The sequence below is a fragment of the Pelecanus crispus genome, chromosome 14 (assembly GCF_030463565.1).
Source record: "Pelecanus crispus isolate bPelCri1 chromosome 14, bPelCri1.pri, whole genome shotgun sequence".
Classification (NCBI taxonomy): domain Eukaryota; kingdom Metazoa; phylum Chordata; class Aves; order Pelecaniformes; family Pelecanidae; genus Pelecanus; species Pelecanus crispus.
The window spans coordinates 6,709,578-6,731,593 of NC_134656.1; the positions used below are offsets into that span (position 1 = coordinate 6,709,578).

Sequence of the window (22,016 nt, forward strand, 5' to 3'; positions counted from 1 at the left end):
CAGCGCTCAGCTCTTACTCCTTTGGCAGCCCCACAGCCATATCCAGAAACTAATTACTTAAAAAGGAAATAAATGTCACCCACATGGTTGTAAGCAAAACCCCGGGCAGGACAAAGAGCCCCACCAGGATCTGCACTCTCATGCAGTACGATCAAGGGACGAATGAGCTGTTTCCATTCATTGAGATGGGCTGTTTACTCTGAGGACTACTGATGTCGTTAGATGTGCCCACTGTGCGCCTTTAAGTTCACCAGAGCAGTTGATCAGACACAGTGCTGAACTGCCTCTGCTCCCATCCTACGGCACCCTCCTCCCCCAGGATGGCTTTAGGCATCGTCACCTTCTGAACAGCAACACACACTGGTGCCAAAGATGCAGGGACTTCCTGGCACCAGTTCTGCTCTAACCTTTACAGAGATAACTGGCACATTCAAATAGAATAATTTTATTTTTTTTTTAAAAATGACATTCACCATTTGTAATGGTCAAAATCTGAGAACCAAATTTCTAAAGCAAGTTGGTGAGGGCAAGTCCAGTGTGGCTGAGTAACGCAGAGGAGGCTCAGAGGTGTGAGCACCCTGCCGGAGCCTCACCGCTGCCCACAGCCTGCCCGTGCCCTGCCAGATCATAGATCCCTTAATTGGGACAGGACTTTGGCAGACCACTCACTTTTGGATGCATTCAATTTAGGGAAAAACAACTTACTCTAAGCAAGTAACAGAAGGAAAGCAATATCCTGAGGATTCTGGGGTAAGATCTCATCTCAGCTGTCCCGGTTTTCACTGGAGCTGCACCAGGATGGCAGCACTTCACACCCTCTGCTCCGCACAGCCTGGGTGCGAGCAAGCGCCCGGTGCCGGGCACAAGCGTTGGGGACCGCGCAGCTCTGGTGTTAACACTCCAGGATCTCAAAAACTCTGAGGTGCCAAGAGCTCCAGGTGACTTGGGACACGCAGAGGGAGCAACGGCGCATGGGACACGGCGCGAGGGACGGCTGTGCCCGTGCAACGCCTGTGCGACGCAGTGCTGGGGCCGGATGCGAGCAGGGGCTCTGGCCGGGCTCCGCCGTGCCGCAGGACGCAGGCTCCCAACCCACCCTGGCGCGCTCGCGGGCGAAGGCCCAGCGTAGCCAGATCCGGTCAATTTGAAAGTATTCCCTAATGGACTCCAGCCAAGCAAACATGGTACCATACAGTATCAAATAATTTTAAAAGTTAAAATAGTTTATTGCTGTTCTTTGTAGAAATGCACTTAACTTACATTGTCTGTTCTCTTCCTTTATTTGGCTGTTGGATTATAGGCATAAAAAGGTTACGTTTACCCATTTGTTCAACGACATAACACCTTTTTTCTCTTTTGCTCCACTCACGATATTCTCCTAAGTTTCGCTGGCCAACAGCCCCAAATCTTTTTTACATAAATACTGTAAATGTCTCCATAGGTTGCAGCATTGTAACAAAAGATCTACCAAAGTAGACAAAATGTTCGGTATTCTTGGTTGTTTTTTTGCATTTAAAAATATACCTAAATTTGAGATAATCTTAACAGAGTAACAATTACAATAAGAAAATAGTACAGTGCGTTGACTAAAGGAATATTCTGCTCTCCTTCAAGCCAATATTCCCTTTTGCATGTTGAAGTGATTCAGCAATTACTTAAGAACTTTTACCTACATACAATAATTTAGTAAAATGAGAATTAAACAAGGCAGATACTTACTACTATTCTTCTGTCTGCAATTCACAGCTCATGCGAATAAAATCGCAATAAATATTAAAAAATAGTTTTTCTTTTTCTTTTGTTTTTCTTTTCTGTAAGGCATCTCTGAGTATTACAAAGTTTTTGTACAACCAAAAAAATAAGATTGCTTTTTTCCATGTTCTCCGAGTACCTCTGTACCTCAACAGTAACTAAGAGGACTGCAGGTTGGATGAGGAGGGGAGGGCTGACGGGGTAGGGCCGGAAAGACGACCATGGGCGATGGAAGCAGACCGCGATGTGTGCAAGAAGCTGTAGTTTTCCTGTGAATCCTTTTCAGTCACTTTTAGAACATCCTCAAGACAGTATCTGTCCAGACTGAAAAAAAGCAACTTACCAGAGGTCCATTTTCATGAGCACAGTCAGACTGCAAGGGTTTGGGTTCGCCCTTAACACTATAAATAGCTTAGGTATTGATATGCACCTACGTAAAGGGGATAAAGGGGTGGGGTGATTTTTTTTTTCACTACTTTTTGTTTTGTTTCTTTTATTGGTTTTTTTTTTGTTGCTTTTGTTGTCCTAGACGTATTCTTCCATTGTAAAAGATTGTCCTGGGTGGCGAAGGCGCGGGCAGGGCCCTTACTGCATGCGGTCGGGCTGCAGCTGTTGGGGCTGGTACTGCACGAACGCGGTGGCGGGCGCCGCTGGGTTGCTGGCGGTGATGGGAGGCTGGACGGCGCCCGTGTAGCCATATCCCACAAACCCGGCAGCGGGGGAGGCAGCGTAGGGGTACTGGTCGTAGGCAGCAGTGGTGTACTGGGAATAGGCTTGGCTGGCGGCGGTGTAGTCGATGTAGGGAGACGTGATGGACTGCACAGGGGTAGGGATCACCACGCTGGGCTGGATGATAGCTTGGGGGTAAACATAGTGAGGCGTGAGTCTGCGGAGGCAAAGGGAGAGAGTCAGTGAGGGGCTGGGCTCCCTCCAGCCTGCACGTTCCCCTCCTTCCCCTCCAAATTCATGCGCATCAGCCACAGAAACGGTGCTGCCCTCAAGGCAGGGGTGCTGCTCGGGGTGGAGGGAATGAAAAGCAAAACACTCCTCGACCCCAAGGGTGGAAGTAGTGCAAAGGTGAAGCATGGACTGCAAGAACGGACACACACCCTGGTCTCCATGTCTTGTATCTCCCACTATCCAGGCTGCTCGTCCCCAGAATAACCTCCCTGGACAGCCGCAACAAAGCCCTGGCCTGACTGACTTGCCATACCTCCCCGGTCCCCACGTGCCCTGCCTGCCCCTGCCAGCCTCGCCACCTCCCGAATCCTCCAGCTCCACGCTTCCCCCGGCAATGCCCAAACCCTGCTGGGGGCTCCTGAGGACCCACAGCCCCCATGGGGCACCCCCCAGCACCGGGGACACCGGGTCGCTCCTCCGCTCGTCCCACCAGGGACGGCCACCGTCCCCGGGCACAGCCGAGGGCCCTCCACTTGCCAGCTGTTATCAGTTACCACACATTTAAGCCAGTGTTTCCATAACACTGGATGTTTAGGGCAATGCTACAGGGTGTTTGTTGTAAAACACGAGATATTAATTCTGGTTTTCTTCCCTTCAGCAACACTCCTCACTAGCAACCGTGCCAGCAGCCCCCGGCCTGGCAGCGATGCTCGTGTGCCCATGAGCTTTTACACCCAGGCTCTGCGGCCAGCCGGCCCCCAGCATTTCCTCTGCCCTTTCCACGCAGGGCCTAAAGCGTTGCTTTTCACCAGCCGGTTTGCCCCCGCCCTGAGGTAGCCATGCTGCTGAGAGGAATTTAACAACACCACAGTCAATTGAAGTCCAAAGATCCTGGAGATGATTAATGCAGGATTGCCGACTAATTTGCTAGAAACTGCTAATGAGGAGGAAAGAAAAAAAAAAAAAAAAAAGCAGCAAAATGAAAGGGCTATATTTTCCAAATGGCCCACAACAAGTCGGGCTTCAAACAAGAGCAAAAACCATGCAAACCTGAAGGCTTAGGTCCATCCACACAAACTGCCACGGGCCAGACAAAACCAGGCACTTGCACACACAGCCGCAGAGTGCAAACAGTATCTGCCTGCACAGCTCTCAGCAGCGGAGAGCTCCGTTGCACGCAGGCTTCGCAGATTTGGGGCTTGTTTAGAAAATAGGGGTGTGCAGACTGTCACCACCAAACGGCACACGGCCGCTGAAAGATCAGCCACGTACACCAAAAAGCGCACGCTGTGGAAAAGGTCGCTTTGGCCGGCTGCTCGCTGAATCACGTAAGGCGACAGCATGAACCAAAAGCTATCCTGCAGACAGCTTGTTCCACCCTGCCCCCAAAAACAACTCATTCTGGCAAACAAAAAAACCAAGGTAAAACTCTGCAAAGAGCTGATGCAGATTCAAATATTTTGGGGATTTTTGTGTGGATGAGTGTGACAGCACATTTTCAAACACAACCACTTTTAAAAGCCTCCCACAGGCTTTTCACAAGACGCAGGCTTGTACGTGCCCGAACCCTTCTCTGAAGCCGAGCTCAGCTGCTCGGAGAGGACATCTTGCCCACTCGTCCGCCTGAGCTCCGGGGTCGGAAACCCCAGCAGGCTCAGCACGCGGCCCAGCAGCGGGGCCCGGCGCTCTGCGCTTCACGGGCACTCGCAGCCGGGGACTGGAAACTTCTGCCGGGGACTGGAAATTTCTGCCGGATGGCTCACTGGCCTCCCTCCTTCCACCCGAGTGTCCGTCCTAGGTCTCAGCCACCACCTAAAAGGTACTGGGGCCCACCCGGGGCTGCCCCCCATCCAGCAGTTACGGGCTGTTCCCATTTGCTTTACAACCAGCACTGGATGGTTTCACCCACTCTTCAGGCAGGAGGAAGGCCTCTTGCAAACAAGTGCTCAGCTGAACCGAGTCTTCTCCTGTTTTCCCACTCACATATGCACTTTGGTTTTTCTTGAGGCGATTTGCATGATGAGAGAATGATTATTCCCCTCCACACACAGCAACGCTGCCTCCGAAATCAGGGACCTCAGACATAATGGAGCCACCCGAGAGGAGCAGCACCGGGGAGGAGGACGGAGGGTGGAGCAGCACCTCAACCTCTGGCTGCGTAAGAGCAAGACCGTCTCCAGAGGCCAGAGCCGTCCCCAGCGTAGCACAGAAAGGGACCTCACAGTCCCTCCGTCCATAAACGCGCCGTACCCAGTATCACCCTGTGACTAAGAAGAATGAGATGAGGCAGCAGAAATTCACTGAATCACGTTTGGTTTACCTCCGATCTAAACTGAGTCCGGCACAGCTGAATCAGAGCTGGAGCTTACGCAGCCCAGACCAAGGGCTCTTCATGTCGCGCGCTCTCAGCAGCCGGCTGCAGCAGCCGCCCCTTCCGAGGAGTTGGGCCCAGTCCCAGCCCAGAGGTTCCTCATGCTTCGTTTGTTTTGTTTCATTTTGTTTTAAATAACGCAGAGGTGCGATACCGCTCTCTTGGCCTGCCAGGGTCTGGGAAAAGGCTCCGCAGAGGCACCCCCAGGCACTGGCCCACGCAGCTGCTGGGGATGAGACGAGGGGACCCCACGCATGCCTCTTGCTCTACCCCCTCGTAAATCAGCAGCTTGGACAGCAGCCTGCATCCCAGACTGGTGACGGATGCTCTGGCTGCCTGTTCCTTCTCCCTACATGCGTCCCGCTACTGGGCTTCCAGCTACTCCAGGGCTTGATAAAGTTAAAAGCACCCCACAAACACAACAAAAAAACCAAATGCACAATCCTCGCACTCAGGACTCACTAAAAAACACCCACCAGCAGGAGCAGAGGAGGGGCCTGCGCTTTTCCTGCACACAGGCATTCAGCCTGCACCTGCAAAATGACCAGGAGGATGGTCCGAGAGCCTCCGAGCATTCCAGCCTGAGCATCATCCTGTTAGAGCAGCTCCGCAGGTCACCCCTCAACGCCCCTTGCCACCACCCAACTGCTATTCGGAGCCGGCACACGCCACACAGAGGACGTGGCCACGTGCAGGGCCGTCAGGGCAAGCACACACTCCCAACTCATCCCTGAGAAACGCCGCACGTCAGCTTTGCTTTCACGTACACCGCTCCTCCATGGCAGCTCCCACGGTGTGCTCCAGAGAGACAGCAAATCCACGACATCCTGCACTACATTTTGCTCAACAAGGAAAAATTCCAGCTCTTCGATGCTACTTTGAATAAAAAGCACCATTAGCTAAGAAGACAATAAGCGTTCCTGTACTCTGTTTCCAGAAATACACCCCAGCCCAATACGTACACAAGCGCACATCACACACCATAGTTTACTGCACTGGAAAAATCACACTCAGCAACTCCAGAATCTGCTTCTATGTAAAAGGGAAGGTTCTTTTGGTCTGTGGGGCTTTAAGAATTTAGCTAGAAATTTCAAACATGATACGCAGTTTGGACTTCTGAATTAAGTGGACAGATGGCAACTCATCAATCAAAACAAAACACACAACCCAAGGTAAGGTCACTTTGATGACTTGCAGCTACAAACAAAACCAAACCAGTGCAGTATGATGAAGTTCTCTGCTGGCTACATTTAGGATCCACAGAAGGTCTTAAAATCTTTCCCCCCCTTCCATTATTTCTGAAGATGATATTTCAGGGTGGTGGTGGTGGTGGGAAAAGTGCTTTTAGAGTTCTTTTTCTAAAAATCAGCAAACTCTAATCTGAATTTCTACAGAGTGAGTCACATCTGTGTTTTAAGATGCCTTTCCCTTCCTCCCTGCAGTTTTCCTCCCTCCCCCACAACAGCCCCTGCCAGCCAGAAGAGAACTTCATCTCATCTAGAATACACACAACGTGATTATAAAACGTCAACCAAGTGATCAGCCATCGCCACCACACGTCAAAGTCATCCCGTGAACAGCAGACATACGAGATACTTATGGCATTACAATTAATCACAGGCAAAGGCTGCAAAACATAACAAACGTGGTCAAACCTAAGTCTAGAGCTGGCAGTGGCCGCAGGAGGGACTCGGGAGGGCCGTCGCGGTGCAGGAGGGCAGCCGGGACCGCCACGCTAGCCCACGTTCCTAACTACGTGGCACGACGCCACACTGCCCTGGCAGCCAAAATTGAAAGAACAAAAAAGATGGTTACAGAGTCATCGGCAGAGGAGGTGCAGACTCGGCTTCTCCTTTTGCTGTGCAAAATATGAAGGACAGAACAAAAGCAGCCCGGTTTTGGTGCAGTCCTGGGTGGAGATGTTCAAATGCATCAGGTAAGGCTTGCAGCTACCAGCGCCCTCGGCTCCTGGGAGGTGAAAGAGTGGACTTTTTAAAACCTGCCGTCACCTGGTTCTCCCCACGGCACCGGCAGGGCTGCCGGGGGCACGCTGCAGGGCAGGGGTGGTTGGTGGGTAGCGGCAGCCCCAAGGGCAGCCAGGAAGAAGGGATCAGTCAGTTGGCCATGTGTCCCACACCCCCTCCCAAACGGCAAGGAAGAGGAACGAGCTAACGAGGCCCTCTCCCTCATCAGCAGCTCTATCTGACTGAGCTCATCTCAGAGGCATTTTATATAGTTGATTATTTTAGGTCTGATTTACACCTAAAATGTGTTTTAGCTGCACCTTCTCAGCTCTCCCCCATCCTGCAGGACTTCCTACGCATGAGCCATGAGCAGCTCCTGCAAGCTGCATGGGTCCGGGAGAGCAGTGAGCAGGAGTTCCTGACCCCCGTGATCTCTGCCAGCCATGCTGGGAGCTGTTTTCACTGCTTCTGGAGAGGTGGGAGACAACTGCAACCCTCGGTCAAGAGGGACACAGCATCGTGCAAATGCTTGGGAAACAAGGAGGGGCACAGGGCTCTTGGCAGCCTCACAGAGATCAGCACACAAATGCCACCACCACGACCAGCCTTTTATTCCTTGAAGAATAAAAGAAACAGAGCTCTTTGTGTCTGCCAGTGAAGGCACAAATTCTGGCATTTGACCCCAGGAATTTGGCTTCCATTTCCACTAGAGTTGACCCGTTAGCTGCTACAGGAACACCCACACTGCCACAACATGTGATGGCAGGCGGTGCCAGGCTTCAGTTGGTAGGTGGTACTGCAGAACAAGCTGAGCATAGCCCCAGCTGTCCATGACAGCAACATGAAAACTACCTCTGGTGAAGTAACACCTCCAACCACAGCCTGGATGACAGATTTCAATCATAGAATGGTTTGGGTTGGAAGGGACCTTCAAAATCATCTTGTTCCAACCGCCTCCGCCATAGGCAGGGACACCTTCCACTAGACCAGGTTGCTCAAAGCCCCATCCAACCTGGCTTTGAACACTTACAGGGATGGGGCATCCACAACTCCTCTGGGCAACCTGTTCCAGTGCCTCACCACCCTCATAGTGAAGAACTTCTTCCTTATATCTAATCTAAATCTACCCTCTTTCAGTTTAAAGCCATTAAGCCTTGTCCTATCACTACATGCCCTTGTAAAAAGTCCCTCTCCAGCTTTCCTGGAGACCCCCCTTCAGGTACGAGAAGGCTGCTGTAAGGTCTCCCTGGACCCTTCTCTTCTCCAGGCTGAACAACCCCAATTCTCTCAGCCTGTCTTCACAGCAGAGGTGCTCCAGCCTTCGGATCATCTTCATGGCCCTCCTCTGGACTCACTCCAACAGGTCCATGTCCTTCTTACATTGGGGGCCCCAGAGCTGGACGCAGCACTGCAGGTGAGGTCTCACCAGAGCAGAGTAGAGGGGCAGAATCCCCTCCCTCGACCTGCTGGCCACGCTGCTTTTGATGCAGCCCAGGATACGGTTGGCTTTCTGGGCTGCAAGCGCACATTGCCAGGTCATGTTGAGCTTCTCATCAACCAACACCCCAAGCCCTTCTCCTCAGGGCTGCTCTCATTCCCTTCATCCCCCAGCCTGCATTTGTGCTTGGGATTGCCCTGAGCCATGTGCAGGACCTTGCACTTGGCCTTGCTGAACTTCATGAGGTTCGCACGGGCCCACCTCTCAAGCCTGTCAAGGTCCCTCTGGATGGCATCCCTTCCCTCCAGCGTGTCAACCACACCACATAGCTTGGTGTCGTCGGCAAACTTGCTGAGGGTGCACCCAATCCCACTGTTCCATGTTGCCGACAAAGATGTTAAACAGTGCCAGTCCCAATACCGACCCCTGAGGAACGCCACTCGTCACTGGTCTCCACTTCGACATCGAGCTGTTGACCGCAACTCTTCGAGTGTGACCATCCAGCCAATTCCTTATCCACTGAGTGGTCCACCCGTCAAATCCATGTCTCTCCAATTTAGGGACAAGGATGTCATGCAGGACAGTGTCCAATGCTTTGCACAAGTCCAGGTAGATGATGTCAGGTGCTCTTTCTTTATCCACCCATGCTGTAACCCCATTGTAGAAGGCCACCAAATTTGTCAGGCACGATTTGCTCTTAGTGAAGCCATGTTGGTTGTCACCAATCACATCCTTATTTTCTATATGCCTTAGCATAGTTTCCAGGAGGATCTGCTCCATGATGGTGCTGGGCACAGAGGTGAGACTGACTGGCCTGTAGTTCCCCAGGTCTTCCTTTTCTCCCTTTTTAAAAAAGGGGGTCATGTTTCCCATTTTCCAGTCAGTGGGAACTTCACTGGCCTGCCACGACTTCTCAAATATGATGGATAGCGGCTTAGCAACTTCATCCACCAGGACCCACAGATGCATTTGGAGATGTATTTTGAAGTGGATTCATGAGTGTAAGAGAACCAGACAGGAGCTGCTCAAGGAAGCACACCCCAAAGGAAAGCAGCAGCAGTCCAGAAGCATTTGCATTAGCACTTGCATTAGCAGTGCTGCAACACCACCTCGGTGCTGGTGATGCACAGACACATCCTGATGTAACTCATGCCCCAAGAACATCATTGCTGAAGGACACTCCCAAGCCAGCAAGCGCTCACCTCGTGGAGCTACTTTAAGTAAACCTGCAGGGAGTGGTGGCAGGCTTGGCAAGACGTATCGTAGGGGCCCCAGCCACAACGGCAGGCTGTAGAAACCTGAGAAATTTGGGTCCTGTACTCAAATCCAGACACAACGAGGAGGGGCTACAGGCTAGAGCATGGCCAGGGCAGTCCCTGCCTGCCAAAAAGGACTCTTGCTCTGGGAGGAAATCACACAGAATTTATCCGCCAGCACTTTGGTGCAGATCAGGACATTCGTTGTGGCCCGACCACTCCACCATCCATCAGCTTTCACTGACACAGGCTGGGCTTCAACCACTGACATGACAAACCTCTGAATCCTGAAATGTGCCTACTAAAGCGGATTTAAACATGCACTGAAATGTCAATGGCTTCTGCCTCATCAGCCAGCTATCTCAGCCAGCCTGAAGTAAGACAAGGATGAACTCTGCAGCCCCGTGGTCCAGTAGTTATCCTTACTGACATAAACACAAAATAGCAAACCAACCAACCCAATTTCTGCTCATCTTGCAACTAATTTGCCTGTCTGTCTTCTACTCATCCTCCTCTGGCCCTCTGGGAAGATTTATACCATAGACTGTGCTAACAGGTACACGAGTGGGTTTCCTGCTTCCCTGTTGGGAGCAGACGTCACCACGCTGGTGGCAATCACCAAGGAACGACCTGCCACAACAGACTGTCCCAGGCTGGAATCAGGACAAGAGAAAAAGTGAGCATACTGCAGGATTCGGTAATAACCTCTGCTGGTTGCTGAGCCTACCAAAACCATTGCTCAAGAAATACAAATGCCAACTTAAGGGTACAAGAGCAATCATGATTTCAATTTATTTTCATTTCGGTGGAGAGAGAAAATTTAAGGAACCGGAGGCACCACAGTAGCTGAGAACCTGTCATAGCCCAGCAATGTCCTCATTTTACAGTGTTAGCACATCTTGACTTCATGATGCAACAAACTAATGGCCCGTAGGGGAGGAAGGTGGATCCCACATAAACAAGTAAAAAGAAATGCCATCTACACCTTCCCCCGTAGCCGGTGCAGAGGTGTGGGGAAAAAAAATGAAAGAAATAAGAAAAAAAGAGGTTGCAGGCCAAAGATGAGAGTACATCTGCTCACAAAGATCTCACCCTTTTTCTCAGCTTAACCAAGAGTCTGAGATCAACATGCTCAGCTCCACCATGAATTAGCCAGGCTCAACAATTTACAGTGTTATCCTCTGCATCTTGCTTCCCCCACACCCAAAGGAAAAAGGAAAAAAAAAAGAAAAAAAATTCCAAAGGCATGTTGAGCCAGACCAAAAATAGTTTTGGAGAAGCAGGCTGAAAAACACTCAGGTAGCAGGAGATAACATCTGCCTGAAACAAGAGCCATCTGGCACCAAGGAAAAAGCCACATGGAAGTTTATCCGCAACTAGTCAGCTATTCAGAGAAGGAAAAAACCCTCCCCTTTCGAGTTATCAGCACAGCCAAAATAGAAACGAACTGACAGAAGAAACAGAAAATGCTTCACACCAGTGCACTACAGGAGTCCTTCAGCATCAGTGTGAGAAACCCAGGAGGATGCTAAATTCATCCTGTCCACACAGGAGGAAAACCAGAGGCTCTGACAGATTAACCCAGGAAGCCCCAGGAACTCCACCTTCAACTAAGCCTTCCAATTTTCTTCTGCAATCTAGAGAAAATAAAAGGCTGCAGAAACATCTCTAAAGTCTTCTCACGTACCTGACAAGTTTTGGCATAATATATACTAAATTGACTACTTTCAACTGGTTCCATTTTTGAACAGACTTTCTTTCTTTACACATGATCCCCTCCACTGACGTTTAATTAAAACCATCCACACATTTGATTGACCAACAACTTTTTCTTGGATAATGAAGTATTTTGAAGCAGAATGCTTTAGCTATGGAATAAGCAATGAAATACCTATTTTTGATAAAAGAAAACCTACACTGATAAAACAAGTCATTTCTCAGCCAAGAAAGACATTCCATTTTAAGAGTTCCGGTGATCTCTGCTGCCAGTCGTGCCTTTGTTGCTCTAGAGTGCCTAAGACATCTCTCGCCACACCTTCCTGCAAGGCAGGAGCGCGGCGGGGGGGCTGCGAGCCGGCCCCTGGCATGGCTTTCCCACCCTCCGCTGCTTTGGCCAGAGCAGAGCCAGCAGCAGCTCAGCTACGGCACAGGAGAGCTGAAATGCTTAAAGCTGGCGACAGGGAAATTGCAGGGGACAGCATGATCCTGTTTACAGGATTTAGAGACCGAGAAATAGGAGAGTCAGTTTTAACTCTGAGGTCCACGACTTTTCATCTTTTGTGATCATAGAGTATATTTAGCTCTGGTATGTAGCTTGCTCCCATCTGTGGAGAACAAGCTCTTCATATAAGTCATATTTAGAAATGACCCGGTGTCCTTGCTACCAAATTATCAGCACAACAACTGTCTAGTTCCCTCGCTGGTGTCCTCAGCTCTGAGGCAGGCTGGCAGAGCTGCATTTATCATTCAAATTACTGGGCATGTGTTTAATACTACAGAGTTAGGGACCAGTATGCCAACAGCTGTGCAAAAGCAAGATGTGATCAAGTAAAAGCTGCACTGCTCTGAAAATTCAGACACGTGCACGAATCTGCCACATTGGGACTAAGTGGCACCGGCCAGATCAGAATAGGAGAATTTTGCATCTCCTGCTCCCCAGCTTCTGCAACAAGGGGAAAGGACTTGGGTCTCTGCTGCGAAGGTGGCGGCTCCTGCGCTGGTGAGGATGAAGCGCAAATCCACCGAAGGCAATGGAATCACGCAGAAAAGACGGCACAACTCGAGTCACGTGCTGTAAAGACAAAGCTAGAGCCAGCTCAGCCTGGCTCTCCATCGCACGCAGGGCTGTGCCCTGACTGCACTGCCACGGCACGCAGCATCCTTCACCAGCAGCCCGTCCGCTGCAAAAGGCCTAGTACTGCCTTGAGCTTAGCACGTTTATGTAGCCAAGTGTAAGGTCAGTATATCAGACCATGCTCTCCTTTTGTATTGTTCTACAGGCCTACACTAGATGCAGGACATGAGCAAACTGCGCCCAAACCCACAGCAAATTGTATACCAAGCCCCTGGGTCTGATACCAACATTTGCCACCTTGAAGCAGATGTCTAAGAAAATTTGCAAAGCCACCTGATCTGCTTATAAATATATGTCTACTCTTAAAAAAACAAAAGGGGAGAAAAAAAAAAAAAAAAAGAGCTCTTTCTGACTGGCAAGCATTTGGTCTGAATAGCAGTAACCATGCCCGAGAACTAGCAGCTGAAACCATTTGGAAAATGGATTTGAATGTATCTTGGGAAATCCCCCCCCAAAAGCTTTCATGTTATTGGCACATGATAAACAACAGGTGCCGGGTGCGCCATCCCCACGGGAGCCGCTTGTGACCGGCGGGGCAGGCTGGGGTCCTGCAGCGGCCAGCTTTTGGTAAGTGGTGCAATAGGAAGTCGGAGCACGGGGGATGCCAGCTGACAGAGGCTGAGCACAGCAAGGCCCGCGCGCGCCGTTTTACAAGCATAACCGCAGAAAAGATGAAAGTTTGTTTCCTTTTATTTTTAACCCAATAGAGAAGTTTTAAGGATAAACAGCTGCGAGGGAGGGTGGGCTGACACAAAGAGGGACTTTCTTCACTTCCTAACTGCAGCAGCGTCAATGCATGAAATGTCAAACTCGAAGAGATTTAACTCTTTCCAATGCTGCCTGAGACCAAATGTGGGCCAGAGTCAGGGGGCCACCAAAATAAGCAACTACACAAGGATGGGCAACGGGGTCTCTGGAGCGACACCACCCCATGTGCAGATACGGGAAGAGCTGGATCCTGCGGCAAGAGACAGCTATATGCTTCCAAGGGCTCAGTCACTGGTAGATCTCCCACACAGATAGCTCCTTCGCCGAGGCACTGCCACAGGAATGCATCTGCCATACGCTGCTCACGTCCGGAGCAGCAAGCACGGCTGGGAAGACGAGAAGCAGGGAATCCCCGTTCCCTGCACAGGCTCAAGCCTGTCTCGAGCACTGGAGTCCTGGAGGAGAGGGCCCAGAGAGGGGCACCACGCAGCTCTGCCACGTCACCGCGTACTCCTGGGCAAGTGGTCTACACAGTTGCTCCTTGCAGCTTCCACGAAGCTTCATATATTTCTCAAAATTTCTTAAAAGGGACACTGCTGCAGTAAGAGACAGCTCCATGCGTAGAGAGAGGGTCTCCCCCTTCTCCGATCACGTAGGCACAGCTCTGGGCTGGCCGGCAGCTGCCTCCAAGCGAAGCGCAGTCTGCAAGCTCCAGGCTAAGCCCCCAGGCCTAATGCTGCTTCCCTAAACTCAGAAGCCAGATCTCCGAGCCACCCTGACACAGATGCATCCTTTGCCTTGCATTACTGTTAAGATCTCTGGTTACGACAACCTAGAGACTACTTTTCAGAACAGGATTTACTACTGACTCCGTGCTGTCTGCTGTGCGAGTGCCTCCCCTGCCAGGACAGCAGGAGGAAGGAGGGAGGCTCTTCATGGTTTCTCTTTCTGTTCCGCATACACCAGATAATATTTACAGCTGCATTTGGGTGCCTGGGGCTGGGGGGGAAGCCTTCAGTTTATAAATAATCCTCACTGATGTTTGGGTAATTTTCATAGTTTCCATTCATTTCAGGTTTCACCAAAACCTGCATTTTGTGGCTTGATAGCTGGAACATGACTGGCTGGCTTTCTCTTATTCAACTGCCTAGCAGTTATCGGGTTGTTCACTCATTTCTGCCTTGCCAAGTCCAGCTTGCACACCTAGTACCCCGTGGCCCCTAACAATCATCTTCTGGAAACTGCATGCCAACCCCTGGGCACAAACACTTTGCAGAGACAGGAACGCAGGAGGGACAACCGGACAACGTCTTACACCGTGGGCAAAGCAGACGAGCTTCATTTGGGGAAGGTCAGGATCCACTCCACATGGTGCAGAGCAAATGGACAACAGCAATTTGATGAAGCTTCCGAAGGCAGACAGACCCTGACAAACTCCTCATCTATCCCCAAATCCCACAGAGGGCCAAGGAACTTGTGGGTTCAAGGGAATGCAAGAGTGGAGCCTGGCAGGCTCTTAATTTTGTTGGTCTACTGACGAGACAAAGAGGGAAGCGGCAGCCAAGCTCCGCTGCTCGACCGAGCACCTGGTGCTTTGCTCAGAAGCCACAGAGCAGCCCCAGTCGTGGTGCTCAGGTGAACAGCTCCACGTTTTGCCAAACCCACATGTTCAGCGACTCTGCTCCAGCACTGACTGAATGAAACAAAATTCTTGTTTACTGATGCTTGCAAATAACGATATATAATCCCCTTCCTCCAGCCCTCCAGTCTGCTGGTTCCTGTCATTTGACAACTACTAAGTAATTTATAGTGCTCTCTGCTGTATGCGCTAACTGCAGCTCTCCTGGTTTAATGATGAAACCAATGCCTAAGAACTGGAACAGTAACTGTCTAGATCACAAGAAACACATAGTCAGTTGATCCCACACTCCTCTGTATGCGAAGCTAAAAGCAAACCGTTGAAAAAGAAAAACCACGTTTTCCAGAGCTGCAGGGCTGTGGCTGCTGGGTAGGAACGGTGCCCACAGAACAGCAGATTATCTGCAAGAGGAACAGGCGTGCGCCGGCACTCCTGTCAGCAGGAGGAGTTTAACGTGCTTCACCGTTCGCCCTTTTCTGTTCGCATGCATGGAAACACTCGTAACAGGCTGGTTTTATCGCCAACTTCTCTCATGCACTCCCATGCAATCTGGAAAGCCTCTGGGGTTCACATCTCGAAGGTGCCACTGCTGCCTACTTTGGGGGCTAAGAAAGCTATTGTAGCTCCCATGCAAGGAGAGGTATTAAAAAACAGCATCTTGTCTACGCAGACTACTGTGGCTCTTGCACCAGAAAAAAGAAGAGACTCTTCATTTCATGACAGATGTTCTTCGAGTCTTTCCAACAGAGCCGTAACCACTTATGAAAACTGGCATGTTTGAACTGTACACAACACACATACACTGGGTGTGCACTATTATGGCAACACAGTCTCTTACATCCATAAACTCATTGGAATGAGGTTACCCAGGCAGTTGGCAACTGCAGCCATGAGGGCAGAGGAGTGCAAGTGTCTGGTTTGTTGTTAGCAATTTTTTTTTTCTTTAAAAAAAAAAAAGAACCCAAACCAAAAACCCACCCCAAAAAAACATGAGCAGAGAGCAGGAAAGGGATGAAGTATTTCTGTTGACAAAGGCCAAAATCCCATCTATTTATATTAGAGTCACACAAAAACCACAACAGAACAGTGCTCAAAAGCTTTAAAAAATGCACCTACTTTCTTAATGCTCTTAGAAAATAATAATAAAAAACCCTATCAATATTCGCTTTCTGAAATGGTGTAAAAAAAGAACTGCATCAATCATTAAACAGTTAAATGAAGGCAGTATGACAGTCACTATTGTTCTCGTGAAGCACACTTGTCTTTTGCCGAGCAGCTGCCAGATCCTATTAGATGTATAAAAAGAGGACTTTTCTAACCGAGCAGGGATGGTATAAGCTATTGAAAACAGCAGACAAAAGCCCACTTTTGCAGACTATTCAAGCCTTGTATAACATCTGTCCAAAATCAATTTTTGACCTAATGTTATTTTCATTAAGTAACAGACTTTGTTTCCAATGCAATTTGTTTTCTAGGATAAAACTGTATCCTAAGCATTATTACGTGGGAAACGGCACAGAGGAAGCAGAAGATCTTATTTGAGAAACACGAGAACAGAATTTGCTTAATTGTTTTGACACCTTAAGTACTATGATAGAGAAGCTATTTTCCATTTATTTGAATTCTCATGAATTCTTGAAGTTGGCAAAGCAGCAACAATGCATTGGGTTTATTATGACTAAGATTTACTGAGGATAAAAGAGGATCTTTGGGAATTACATTAAAGCTAACAAATGCACAAAACTTCTGAAATCTTCACCAGAAATAAAGTACTCCAAACATTAACAACAGCTGTTGGAACTGCCCACTCTTGACGGCTAAGGCTTTTTTCAGGCATTTTAAATAATGAGGAAGTTGATTCATGAATTTGATTTCAAACAGACTGTTAAGAAACATTTCCACTTACCCAAAAGGTCTCTGAATGAAGGCTGGATGTAGCTGCTGCACACCTATGGTAAAACCTAAAAAAAAGCGTTCAGAAAAGAGAAATATTAATGAATGGCACCCATTGTAACATTCAACTCGTAATATACATGCAGAATTACACCTCAGACCACACGTACATGCATTTCATCTGCTATGCACGTGGGCAACTTCAGAGGCCCGTTTAGAAGCAAGTTAATTTTCATGTGCGTATGCGATATGCACGAGGACCAGATGGGAATTCCGACTAAAGACCAGTGTGAAAGTGCTGTTATGGAACGGACAATGGGGTATAATGCCTTATTTTACACACTGGGTACTGCGGTCATTAAACCAAAAGGCAGAACGATGAAACGGATCTTACTGTTAATACCGATGTAACGAAGAAGGTAACAGGAAAACAGATCAGCCACGGAAGAAAACCGCTTTAACTCAGTTATATGAACTTAGGTGCGTAACACTAGAGCAAGAGGTACGAGTAAGATACGGAAGAGAGGTGACTGGACTACGAGGGATAAGCACGCATCATCAGATCAGATGAATCCGGCCCGAGCAACTTGTTTCCTGGTCTTACAAGTTATTCTAACAGAGAGAGATGGGATTTCCTGGATGCCTCACCAGTTTGAATACTCCTTGGTTTTGCTCCCAAATATGCCAGGTTCACGTTTGCTTTCCTGCCATCAATGATGGGGTTTGGGTCTTTGCATGCTCTTTCAGCTGCAGCTCTGTCTGCCATGGTCACCTGGAACGAAGCACAGCCTTGTTTGTAGCAACGGCACTTTGCAAACACCCCAGCAACAGGCACTAAGCGGAGTTTATTTATTGTTCTATTTCGAATCGAGAGCTGAGAATCGCTCGGTGCGGTCTCCCTTGCGCAGCAAGACGGGCAGGGCTCCCGCGGACCTGACAGAAAAGGGGGCTCCCCCCTCGCCAAGCCACTCCGTTGGGCTTACGCCGGTTCTTCCCCCGCGCCTTTCCACCTCCTCCTCCCCCGTGCTGTTTTAGAAGGTGGTGGAGCCAGCCCCAAGCCCCCGCCGCCGCACAGGGCGAGGGTCGGCGCTCCGGACGCGCGCGGTGCGGGGACGGGGGCGGCAGCACGCCACGCCACGCCGCGCCTCGCCGGAGCCCGCGCAGCGGCGGGGAGGTGCTGAAACGAACGGCACGGCCTCGGCCGGCACGGGGGGCTTTCCTCCCGGGCCCCCGCCTTCGTCCCGGCCGAGCCACCCCCGCCCGCAGCCTCCCCGGCCGCGGCGACCCCCGCTCCGCAGCGGCGACGGGGCGGGCGGCGGCACCGAGCCGCTCCGCGGCGGGCAGCGCCCCGCCACCGGCGGGTCCCCTTCCCCGGGGGCCACGGGTCCAGCCCCCTTCCCCGGGGGCCACCGGGGCCAGCCCCCTTCCCCGGGGGCCACCGGGGCCAGCCCCCTTCCCCGGGGGCCACCGGGGGCCAGCCCCGCCGCCCGTCACCGCGGCGCCCGGCCCGCCGGGGAGCGGAGCGGAGCGGAGCGGGGCACGGAGCGGCACTTACAAAGCCGTATCCCCGGGATTTGCCGGTCTGCCGGTCGGTGATCACCACCGCCTCCTCGATGTCCCCGAAGACCTCGAAGTACTTCCTGAGGGAGGAGTCGGTGGTGTGGTAGGGCAGCCCCCCGACGAAGATCTTGGTGAAGGTGGTGTCCTTCTGCACGGTGTGCATGGTGCCGGGCGCGGCCGGCCCCGGCCGGCATCCACCCCGCGCCGCCGGCGACGACAACCGGGGCCCCCCCGCCCCGAGCCCCCCGCGGCGGCCGAAGGGAGCGGAGCGGCGGCTGGGTGCGGGGGCCTACAGCCGGCTCATGGCCGCGCTTTGTCCCGGGAGCGCGGCCGCGCCGCGCCCTCCCGCCGGTGCCGGTGAGTAGCGGCCGCCCGCCGCCGCCGCCGCCTTTGTAGGGCCGCGCCCGCCCCGCCCCGCCCCGCCGCCGCGCAGGGGCGCTCGGGGCGCGTAGTCCGGCCCCGCCGCGGCCCGGCCCCGGGGGCGGCGGGCGGTGCCCCCGCGGCGACGGAGCCCCGGGCGCTGCCCCCCCGGGCGCTGCCCCCCCCGCCCCCAGCAGCGGGGGCTGCCTGGCGCCGCGGCCGCCTTGCCCCGCGGGGAGGGGCCCTGCGGGCGGAGCGGCCCCGGCCCCGGCCCCGGCGGGCATCGCGACCCCCGCTGGGCGCTGCACACCCCCGGGGAGGCGGCGTGCCCCGCGGCCGGGCCCTCGGTCTGCGCCTGGCCCGGACTACAAGTCCCGGCGGCTCCGGGGGGCAGCTACAAACCCCGCGGGCACGGCGGGGGGGGGGGGGGGGGGGGGGGAGGCGAGGGGACCGCTGCTGCCGGAGCCCGCCAAAGAAAACCGCCTCGACAGAGTTGTTTTGTTTGGGGTTTTTTTTTTTCATCTCTCCTTCCCTCTTTTCAATTGCATAATAATCTCAACTGCAAGTGTTCGGTCCCTGGCAGGTTCGCACACAGGGACAAAGCCACCGAGCAGTGTGCCGGGCACCTTCGGCAGCCAAGGCGGCAGGAAGGGATGGTCTTGAACCGAGTCAACAAGGAGGAACAGCCAGGGCTTTAAACACCGAGCACAGGGCCGAAAGTGTCTTTCTTAAGCAGGTTGCTAAGCTTCCTGCTTCTCCACTCTAAACACAGACAACACCTATCCGTGCAGCCTGCCTCTGTGGGACAGGGATGCATTATTCCCATGTCCGCTGGTGGTCAGCAATGGGGTTCCTCTCCGCTGTTCCCCTCTTGCATTCTCATAAAATCATAGAATACCAGGTTGGAAGGGACCTCAAGGACCACAGTGTTTGGACTGGAGGATCTTAATGGTCTTTTCCAACCTTTCTTGGCAAAAGCACGGTTTAGACAAGATGGCCCAGCACCCCCTCCAGCTGAATCTTAAGAGAGTCCAATGTTCCCCCAAAGGATGGGCAGCTTACACAAGGGAGGCTGTGAAACCCCACTGCCTTTGGTCTGACCTGCACCTGGGAACGGCGTGGTGCAAAGCTGGGAGCACGGTTACTGTACTGCAGCCTCATACTCAATTCATGCTCTCCTCCGTTCATAACTGCAGGAAAACAAAAGCTGAAAAGCTACTCAGTTCCTCAAAATCCACCCTTGGAGAACACTCCAGTGGTGGGTGGAGTGCTTACAATGCTTTAATTCCTCCACTCCAACATCGGTTAGAGTCTGGGGTGTGGGAAGGGGTCCTAGAAATCATTTTTCATTCACAGTTTCCGTCACCCAGATATTCATCACCCAGAACCTCAAGAACTGCCCCCATGCCTTAGGTTTATCTTGCCTCTCCAGGATCATCATTTTGCACAGAAAGAGGGATTTTTTGCCACATGATAAATGCAGAGGTAACGTTTTAGCAAAAAAGCCAGTGAAGTTCTAAATCACCATCTACTTTGGCTTCTATACAGCAGGTTCAGACTCTGCAGACATTTTTCTTTTACGGAGCCCACAGAGAAAAGCCAGTTATTTCAAGAGAAAGGAATGCGTTAATGTCTGCACTCCGTAGTTATTCATTAATATTTTTCTTGCACTGCTTCCATAGTTCTAAACACCCTATGCTTCATAAAAGAAAAAGGAAAAAAAAAAAAAAGCCAAGGAAAGCCATTAAGCTTTCCATTCCTAAAGCACCAGACTTCAAGACTAGGACGCGTTTCCATTGATTACTGTGGAAGAAAGATGGATCTGGGCCAGCAGCACCCAACATCACTGCAACATTAACAGCCTTCTGCACAAGGGACGGTCACGTGGGAATCCTTGGAGCCTTTGTGTTGGTTTATGCCGGGACGGGTGCCTGCGCAGCCACCAGCTGTGCCCGGTCCATCCCAACAGCAAGCGCAGAATACACCTTTGGGGTCGGAACACAGCCAGAGGCAGGGGCCTCTCCACCTCCGAGTCATAGCCCTTCTGTCTGCACGACTTCCACCACAAACTGCACATCAGCTGCTTCCTGGGCAGCCTGAGCTAATGACAACCCAGTTGGCATTCAGTCGCTGTCCTTTTACAGAGCTTCATTCTGCTCCAAATGATGGCAAAGATTCAAATCGTCCAAATAGACTCCGGCTCCTCTGCAAGGAAGGCAAGGCTCACAGAGTTCTCAAAAGCTGCCAGAAGTATCTCAGTTCTCGGTGCTTACACTGGTCAGGGGGAGAAATACATTGCATACTTTTTTCCTCTTCAAACACGAGCCCCACAACCTTCAAAGGAGGAATCCCGGTTCCTCTTCTTTCCTAGAGGCAGGAACAGAAGTTCTTTTACATGTAGAACAGAATGAGAAAGAAATTAGGACTAAACCTGTACTTAGTGAACACTGCAAACCCCACAGGACCACTGGCGTGGCTGGGGGGAGCGTGCATTGGTGTTGCCACACCCTCCAAAGCAGGATGGGAAATGAAATCTCCTGTCTCATGGTACAGCTATTGTAAGCACAGGGTCTAATGGGCTGTTACCACAAACAACGGGAAAGAGAAGAGAAAGTGAGTAAGGGTAACTTCATGTGAGTTAACTTATTTTTTTACATTTTTTCCCCTCATTCTTGGAATAAGCAGTCGTCCTCCCCAAAACACCAACAGATTAAATCCAGCCAGCAGATCAAAACTTCAGGAGCTTGGCAGAGCTAGTTTGCTGACACCTTCCTGTGCTTTTACTACAGTTGTAAGAGTGCCTGAGAAGAGTACATTTCAAGTTTCCCCGGTCAAAGAGAGCTCCTGCAGAGACAGGCGTATCTCAAAGTACAAAGCTGCCCTGGGGAACGCTGGACAATGCTTAGCAGAAATCCGAGAGCGGACTGCAAGCAAAAAGAGGAACACAGATCCGATACGTGCTATTGTAGGGCTGGTTTAGTTCTTTGTATTTATTAAGAAATAAAACTACATTGGTCAATGAGGACGCTTGGAGAAAAGTCATCTTTAGCAGCGGTGTACAACCATCCACATTCTTAACATATAGGATTTGTATTGCAAATCCAGAGCATCCTATTCTCATACAGATTGGGAAGATTAATTTTATGATAATTCAACACAGTTAAGAGAACTCACTGGCTTTTTACTTACATGTTAATATATTCCTTGAGGCTTATACAAAACTGATAGACAAAGGCTCCTTCCGGAGGACTTCAGCAGCATTATCCAAGACGTGAAATGGAGCAGCTGCAGATCACCAAACCGAGTGTCCTGGATTCCACT

The 22,016-nt window shown here is 51.2% G+C and overlaps 1 protein-coding gene across 2 annotated transcripts; it reads right to left on the reverse strand.

Annotated features, from left to right (window-relative positions):
• Positions 1–1,202: 1,202 nt before the first annotated feature.
• On the reverse strand, positions 1,203–18,525 carry RBM38 (RNA binding motif protein 38). 2 transcript variants are annotated; one of them, XM_075721056.1, is made up of 4 exons: positions 18,331–18,525; positions 17,424–17,547; positions 16,789–16,843; positions 1,203–2,638 (listed from the first exon to the last, which is right to left on the reverse strand). In XM_075721056.1, the coding sequence occupies exons 1-4, from the start codon at positions 18,496–18,498 to the stop codon at positions 2,338–2,340; spliced, it is 648 nt and encodes a 215-aa protein (XP_075577171.1). In that variant the 5' UTR covers positions 18,499–18,525; the 3' UTR covers positions 1,203–2,337. The 2 variants fall into 2 exon arrangements, with proteins under 2 accessions (XP_075577171.1, XP_075577172.1); XM_075721057.1 differs by having other exon boundaries at positions 18,244–18,525.
• Positions 18,526–22,016: the final 3,491 nt, after the last annotated feature.

Coding starts and splice junctions, on each gene's coding strand:
- RBM38 (XM_075721057.1), bottom strand. CDS start 18,498: ATGCACACCGTGCAGAAGGACACCACCTTCACCAAGATCTTCGTCGGG. Junction 16,844..17,423: donor ACCAAGGAGTATTCAAACTG/GTGAGGCATCCA, acceptor GCTTTTTTTTAG/GTTTTACCATAGGTGTGCAG. Junction 2,639..16,788: donor TTCATTCAGAGACCTTTTGG/GTAAGTGGAAAT, acceptor TTGCCTCCGCAG/ACTCACGCCTCACTATGTTT.